This window comes from Centruroides sculpturatus, unplaced genomic scaffold (assembly GCF_000671375.1).
Source record: "Centruroides sculpturatus isolate CEXI.00-Female unplaced genomic scaffold, Cexi_2.0 scaffold1341, whole genome shotgun sequence".
Taxonomy (NCBI): Eukaryota; Metazoa; Arthropoda; class Arachnida; order Scorpiones; family Buthidae; genus Centruroides; species Centruroides sculpturatus.
In genome coordinates, this window is record NW_019385626.1 from 182,837 (window position 1) to 191,504 (window position 8,668).

General features: G+C 30.0%; 1 protein-coding gene across 1 annotated transcript; it reads left to right on the forward strand.

Annotated features, from left to right (window-relative positions):
- The first annotated feature begins 524 nt into the window (after window positions 1-524).
- LOC111640726 (glutamate receptor ionotropic, delta-1-like) lies at window positions 525-6,744 on the forward strand. Its single transcript, XM_023386767.1, has 8 exons — window positions 525-604; window positions 2,029-2,119; window positions 3,585-3,743; window positions 3,806-3,942; window positions 4,007-4,253; window positions 4,342-4,592; window positions 5,435-5,625; window positions 6,542-6,744. The coding sequence occupies exons 1-8, from the start codon at window positions 525-527 to the stop codon at window positions 6,742-6,744; spliced, it is 1,359 nt and encodes a 452-aa protein (XP_023242535.1).
- The last annotated feature ends 1,924 nt before the right edge of the window (window positions 6,745-8,668 follow it).

Here is an 8,668-nt window from a genome sequence, read left to right on the forward strand (position 1 = left end):
AATTCCTAGAAGACGAAACTTCTAGCCCTTATATATCCCCACGCCTTTCAGGTAAAAATAAGATCTTCCTTAATGGATAGAGGGCTACCACACCATATAACTCCTTTGATCGTACCGGGACTCGTTTTTTAGTTTTAGCGGCACGCACATTGTACATTTATCTTTATAATTCATATTGATTTATATTGATTACCGTGATTAAGAATTAAGGAGTCACTTAGATTTTACAAATACGTGTGCCGGGCTGTGAACGGCTTATGTATTTGTAAACTCAAAATGACTCGTACAACATGGAATTCATATAAAATAAAATTATCAACAGTGTTATAGGGAGGTAGACTGTAGTTTTTTTTAATATAATTGTATGTTTTTTATGTATATTATATTTACAGCTAGACGAAACGATTTTTATCAATAGAAATTAGGTGCGATAAAGGTTAAAGATACTATTACAATTTTATTATTCACTTATATATATATAAAAACAATTGCTTTGCTTTTTTAAGAATCCTTATTTCGTGACTATGGATAAAACTCAGAATAAAATGACAGGAAGATTTCGTTTTCGAGTGTTTAAAGCTTTTCAAGAAAAACTAAAATTTAGGTATTTTCAAAATTATCTCGTAATATGTTTTTAATATTTATTTTTATAAAATATTTAATAACTACAAAAATTAAAAAGTCAACTTCAATATTAATACGAATCAGCACAATTTGTTTCTGTAAAATTTTGCAATAATTAGAATTAATATCCGTAATTGAACTTCTAAGTTCAATCACAATACTTCAGAATATTTCTTTCTTTATTTACACCTACTTATAAAGACATTTATTTGTAAAAATAATTATTTTTGTTGATTTTAGCTGTAAAATATAACACATAATATTAATATTAAGCTGTTTTATCTCTTGTTATGAATATTTAGATTAAGTAGTAGTAATAAAGCAAACTAAAAAAAGAGTAAAACCTGTATATATCAGAAAATGTAGTGCATAACAATCTTTTTAAATGTACGAATTAAACAAGAAACGAAATTATACTCTTAGTAAATTACAGTCAAAAACAACGTTAATAATAAAGGCTTTTTAAGTATCATTTTCATATGATGGATTAAGAATAAAAATGCAACTTTCTGTATTTTAAATATCTCTTAATATCGTACTGAAAATTTTCTATATTCCTACTAATAATAAGTCTCTTTGTATACTATTTGTTAACTCTAATCATTAATTTTTTTAAAATAAATATTTTTTCAATTTATATATATCAATTAATCTAGATGCGAAACTTTTCTAATTATATATTCTATCAATGCCATTAGTTCTTTAATCCTTGAAGATAAAAATCTATTTTTCATAATTTAGTTTATTAAGAACAAGAAAAAAGAGTATTTAGGAAATAACATTTTGAAAAACAGTGCAAGATATATAATATAATTGCTAAATGTATGAATTTAGCTGAAAATATAAATAAAACTTGAAAAAACAAAAGAAACCATTCATAATATTGACCTTTCTTCACGGTGTTGCATGGTGCTATTCCTCCAACAGTCGATTTTTCCTGAATTTTTTGAAAATATCTAAAAGATTGAAAACATTTTATATTTTCCAGTTTCAGAAAATGTAACACACACACACATTCCATTGCGCACGATTGTTTTAATTTCCTTTTTTTCTAATGTCGACAACATTACTTTTGGAGAAATTTCACTCAAATACTAATGTCTTCTTATACAGTAGCCTTGACTTAATACTATGAAATATTTTTAAATATAAATGTTTTGAAACGTATGACTTCATTGAAAGTGTATTTCATTGGCTTCCATTAAACAATTCCAAAAGTTTATAACAAATTAATTTAATCGAATCATCTTCCAACTTTGAATATTAAGAAGTACCAAATACTCCATTTCAATTCAGATATTTTTTAAAACAATTATACTAGTACAATATTTCGAATTACGATAAATTTAGTTGTAACTTTTCAACTCATATTTAACAAAAATATATTTATTTGCATACAATTAGTTATTCCATAGCTAAGCCAGTAGATGATTACTTTGGAAGATTAATAAAAAATAGAACATGGACAGAAATGATTGGAAAAATTATAAGACAGGTAAGTGATTTAATTATTTAACAGATGCATTCATGTATTACATTATAATTTTTTGTTTTATGTTAACTTTTTTCTAACTCTAAAATACTTGTGTATTAAATCTTACATGCTGAAATCTGGTGCAAAGACTCCTTTCGTTTTAGTTAGATTGGCAGTCTGAAGATTTTTTAAACTTACTTTAACATATTAAAGAAAAGCCAGTTTGAATTTTCTACAGTTATAATGCAAAATGATTTTTCTATAGTTATACTCTGTACGAAATTTGTATTTAACATCATATCCGATATATGGCTGAGTTTAAGCACTCACAAAAAAAAAACTCAGGCAAAAGAGACTTTCAAAATTTACAATATAGTTTAAGCAACAGAAAAATATTGACTTTTTGCACAACTTAATAACCTAATAGTACACACCGCTTAATAATTAGCAGCATTCAATAGTTTACGTTACTTCCTTGGTGTTATTTCTATCTTTCTTTCCTATTAAACAATTACACAATGCATTTTATTAATTCTGGTGACTTTGAAAACAGTTCATATAATTAACAAAGTTATTAAAAGTTACATATAAGGTTTATATAATTTCTTATTACCTGACGTAAGTTTTTGAGAATTCTGATAAAATAATGTTAAACGTACAGAGTTACTCGAATAATACTGTAACAACACTATAAAAATCTAGCGAGGAATTGCAAAATTTTCTCTGCAACATTTAACCAGCAAAATTTAATAACACCCATTTTTTAATGTGCAAACCTCCCTGTTTCAACCTGTATTATACGAAGTAGAATTTGGTTTTATCGCCTGTTTTTACTTAACATATATACTATGTATTAATTTAGGTTATTTTAAAATACGTCGTGTCACCGAGGGATTAATTAACAGCGTTAGTAAAGAAGTGATAAAAATTTTTACTAAAGACTACCTATATTTAACGTATATTATGTTTCTACACAATAGTACACATGTTATATTTAATGTGTTGAATTTTAAATTTATAAGTTAATACTATTCGAAATGATATGTAGACAAAACTGTNCTATATTTAACGTATATTATGTTTCTACACAATAGTACACATGTTATATTTAATGTGTTGAATTTTAAATTTATAAGTTAATACTATTCGAAATGATATGTAGACAAAACTGTTCATACGCAAATTTGTGGATGTAAACATCTTTAGGTAGACGAGGGGAAAGGCTTTAAAACTCATTACAAAATTATTATATTATAGAATTATGTTTTTACATTTTAATTGTTGTATCAATCAAAAGACAAGTATTGCGCTCGGTCAAAATTGTTTTTTACCTTCACGTATGAGTGGTTGTCTGACTATGTGTGTAGGTTAGGTTTAAGTTTAAGTAAAAAAGTTATTTTTTGAGAATATTTGTATTTACTTGTTTCTAAAAATCACTATATACTTATTACTGAAATGTAATAATAATTAATTTTTTAATTAACAGGAAGTGGACATGGGAATCGTTCCAATCTTTATTAATTACAATTTGTATTCAATCACTGAGTTTTCTGCAGGGGTAGGATATCAATCTATTGTGTTCATTGTGAAGAAACCTGAGAAGATCCCTAATTGGAGTTCCATTGTCGCTCCATTTTCATTTATGGCAAGTAATTGTTATTTAAATTATAAACATTTTATAATAATAGCAATATTTCAATTTTTTAGATTTGGATCGCTATTTTCATAACCGTTATTGTGTTCGGACTAGCGTTACACAAAGTGTTAGAAAGAGACTTTGCATTACAAGATATAGAAGTATTTTGGCCAGAAGTAAAATTTTCTGGAATTTGTTTCGAACATTCGTATATCAAGGTATTGCCTTTTATTTTTGTATAATTCGTAATTACGAGATTTTGTTTCACGAAGGAATTTTGTATACGCAGGAATAAATTTGGATGGTATGAAGAGGTTTTCACCCAGATTTATGATTGGAATATGGTGGCTATCCATCCTTATTTTAGGGTCTAGTTATAGCGGGACTTTAATGTCGTTCATGATGTATTCTGTTACTAAAGAAATTCCAAACACTTTTGAACAGTTAGCAAATTCTATACTAACAGGGGAATATACTTGTGGAGTAGCCAGTACATCTATTTTATGGCAAACAATTCAAGTAAGTGAGGAAATGATATGAAAATAATATATATCTTATCATTAGTAGTTTTATATTATGTATTATATGATGTCAAGTAATTTTCAAGAATTCCAAGTTAAAATCTGCGAAGATCATAACAAATCATATAATACAAAACAACAACTTTATTGAATTAAACAAAGGAATTCAAAGAGTACAGAAAGAACGATTCGCTTTAATATATGCTGATTATGTATTAAAAAAGAAACTTCGAAATGATATAGACAACTTTATATTTTCGAATGACAACCTTTTTACTTTTATGGAAGTATATGCAATGAGGAAGAGTTTTCCATTCAGACATCAAATTTATGAAATGTGAGTTAATAAAAGCTTTATATAATTTTTTGTTGGACTACAATTTGAAGAAAATCGTATACTTGTAAATTCTCACTATCATCCGTGTGTCTATCTCACTGTCCTTTTTTAATCTCAAAAACGCAGTTTGTAGAATAAATGGCGAAATCACATTCGTATTGAGTAGAGGAGAAGGACCAGATTCACTGGATAATAACATCCTGTTTTAAACTTAAAGCACGTTAGGTGCCATGAAGTGTATTCGATGAATTGGCGACACGGATCATTTCTGACAGGAAAAGAATAAGATACAAAAATAAGACATTGCTAATATTTAACGGAAATCATATATTTTAAATTAAATTATTTAAAAAATATGATGAAAAATTTCAGCATGCTATTATGGTTGTCATAATACCATGTTGAATTTTTTTTCACATAGTCACAAAGTTAGGCTTCAATATTTACTAATATCTTCAATTCATATACTATAGGATATACGCTCTTTATCTCAAAGTAGTAGCTTGCCTCTGTACAGTACATCATTCTTTTTCTGTAACAATAGAGTCGTACCAGTCGACTATTTAACAATTTTCAAAAGTAAAGGTTTAGGTTAAAATAACATGACTTCTGTGATATATTGCCAGATTTTAAACAGTTGATCAAAACATCCTGCATCCGTTGTTTTCATATCTGGTCTCTTCTTTTTACCTATCGAATTGCGATTTCGAGTTTGAAGAAAGACAGAGACACGGACATTTCGACAGGCAAACTACACATGAAATTTATAAGTCCACAATTTTTCAAAATTGTAGTCCAATAATTGCTAGTTTAAGTATAAGAATTAAAATTTTCATTTTCAGAACTAGTCGATTATTCGAATCTGGAATCATCGAGAAAATCGATCATGCTGAACAATCTAGAATAAACAGAGATTCGGAACTTCGCGAATTATCCATCAAAGATATTATCAGCCCCTCTCTGTTACTTATATTGGGCTACTTTCTGTCTCTTCTCTGCTTTGTTATCGAGAAAAAATATATAAAATTAGTCTGTATTTTAAGGATTTTGCCAATTTGAATATTTACCTTTTATCTGGTAATAGAGTTAAAATGCTTCACGTTTTGTTTACACAATAATAAAACATTAAATGATAGAAAAAACAATAATTAGATTTCAGTTAATATATGCTGAATTGTCGATAAGCCAAGTTAGTTTAAATATTAATAATTGAAATGTTGCTAAGTTTTTGCCGTAATTAAAAAGCGTCTACATTATTTTCAAAATGTACGTTATGTAAATTACTGAATCATATTCGTAATATTATTCTTACTGGTTTAGTAACATGCTCTCTATTTTTTGTGAAAGAAGACAAAGATGACTATAAAGTGTTACATGAAAAGTATAGAAACAAGGTGGTGAGCGCAGAAGTAAGAGGCACCGATTAAACAGATCGGAACTTCAGATGCAAATCAGAAGCCTCGTTATTTCAATTCAAAACTTTTCCCTTAAAAGAATTAGATAAATGACCAGCACGATTCTATTGCTAGCAAGTGTTGTACGTTGTACTAGAACAAGCCACTTCTAGTTTGAAATGAGGAGCATAATATAATTTTAAATTAAACAAATTAATACTACAATTAAAAACTGCAGCTTGGTATTTTGACAATGTCACAATAAATTATTCCCTGGTTTTCATATTCTAACTTTTTCTGCACAGTATAGGATTTGGAGTACCGTGTCGTAATTGGTATATTATGAATAATAAACATTACAGTACACTCTATTAAATTTGACTTTTTGTTCAATGCTTTTCAAATGAATTTTTAAGGGTTAAAATTATAATTTCATGTTTTATAAATTTGTAGTTTTCTGGTGTTGAATTTAATAACATGTATGTTATACGGAATTTGCAAACTTTTGCAAATAAGTATAATGTTTCAGATTTCTATTTTTTTTTTCAATGTTAGGCCGAGACTTCACTACTATAAAAACGGGCATAGAATTCCTCGCCGTAAAAGCTTTTAATTACGTGACATATTTGCATTTTCGTCTTGATTGCGGCGGAGGTCCGGCTAACAAAAATTTTACGGTGACGGTGATGCCCCAAGTGTGCAAAAGAAGTACTTCTTCGCACGCGAATTGGTGGAAACAGAAGACGGTTAATATGTGATATATCGATATAAAGACAATGATTGTATTTTACGAGTTTTTTCTGTACTATAATTAAAAATGTAGTAAAAGTAATAACTTCATTTTTATATATTAACTTTTATTATCGTATAATTAAGATGATATACAGCAATTACAAGCTTAGCTTTTTTATTATATACTTCTACAAATTGAAAGATTTTTTTGCCATGCATTATTATAATCGGGTTACCTCTTGTGGTAGATACACATTCCATTCCATCGCCGGTAGAGGAGTGCCCAGCTTGTCGCTATTCACTCCGGAAAAAAACAGTGAGGAAGAGGCGGTCTTATAGAAGACGACCAATCCCAGGAAGACAGGAGAAAGGTCACGACGTGACCAAAGCCGATTTTATAAGAAGCAACCTCCGCGAGAAAGGGAGACAGAATGCCTTCCGGGAGGACTTGGAGAAAAAGCTGGCTCCTATTTATCCGTTATTGACTAGGAGAAAAACCCAAAAAAACTCCAGCTGAGAGCTCGTCCGAGTGAGGCGCGAACCCCAGATCGAACTCCGGTGTTTTAGGTCTGGTCGTCACCAAGAGGCGGAGACAGAGTCCACTCGGCCAGCGGTGGGCGTGGTAGATACACAAATATTTTTGGATGTTTTCGATAAATCTTCCCAGATCGATTTTAGAATAGCCACGAGAGAACATACTGAAAATCTAGTTTCTCGCCATTTTCCCATTGTATCACAACGACCAAGATTTCACTGACTTCTGATTGGTGGAAGGTACCGCTTTACGGCCGTATTCGCATGGAAAGTTGATCATTGCTTAACTCACTTCTATGCTAGTTTTACGAACTGCTCATGCGTAAAATATCAGGGTCACGTGATTAAAACCTTATATGGCGATGGGTTTTACGTTGTTTTTACGGTAGTGCAGTCTTGGCATTATCGAACAACAAAGTTTATTAAAAAGTTTGACGCTTGTACTGTTCATTATCCCTGGTTCATTGCCTCATTTGCACACGGTATGGAATGGGTCAAAGGATAATTGTACTGAAAACATTATTTTATAATTTAATTGTGTTGGATTTCAATTTGTAATATAGAGAATATTTAAAACATTTAATTACATTATAATATTTTTATACATATTAAGTTTAATAGTCAGTATTCCAAAAGCAAATACAGTCGACCCTCTTATAGCACGGTAGATATGTTCTGCATTTATGAAATTCATTTTTTACGAGTCCTTAAATACATAAGCCAATCACACAGACCGGCACGTATGCAGTTTACAAACTAAGGCTGTTTGTAAGGTTTTCTTCCATAAAATTACAGTCGACCCCCCTAAAACGTGGGTTCCTATAACGGAAATTCCTATAACGTAGCGAAAAAATTACGACTGTATTCGTGTAAGGACGCTAAAAGGGACTCGTAAAACGTCGTTGCCGACTCGTGTCGCGACACGATCGGTCGAATCTGGACTAATAGTGGACGAGCAGCCGAACTACTTTCCGCTGTTCAGCGACACGCTACGGAGAGCTTAGGCAAGTAAATTGAGTTTACTATCGTCTGTACAGTACGTAAATTAGGTACCGTAAGTCTAATACAGTACTGTAATTTTATACATTTCTTGTGAAAGAAACATTTCTTATTCAACGGCCATAAAAATTATTTATATTAATGATGTCTCCAAAGTTCAACGAATTTTTCGCAAAAAAATAACATTAGAAATCGCACCACCGTTTGGTGCGCTACTCGCGACGAAAACAAACTTAAGCAATAGCGATGTCGAACGGTGCACACTCGGTAAGTAATCCTACAGTTTTTCGTTTATAGCATAGTTTATATAGATTATTCTAAAAAAATTATACGTATTTTGGAAATGTTGAATCGAATTAGTCTAGAATTGATTCATTTTATAGTAGAAACTTTTTCAAACAGCCATAGTCCGTAAAC

Coding starts and splice junctions, on each gene's coding strand:
- LOC111640726 (XM_023386767.1), top strand. CDS start 525: ATGGATAAAACTCAGAATAAAATGACAGGAAGATTTCGTTTTCGAGTG. Junction 605..2,028: donor CAAGAAAAACTAAAATTTAG/GTATTTTCAAAA, acceptor GCATACAATTAG/TTATTCCATAGCTAAGCCAG. Junction 3,943..4,006: donor GGAATTTGTTTCGAACATTC/GTATATCAAGGT, acceptor TGTTTCACGAAG/GAATTTTGTATACGCAGGAA.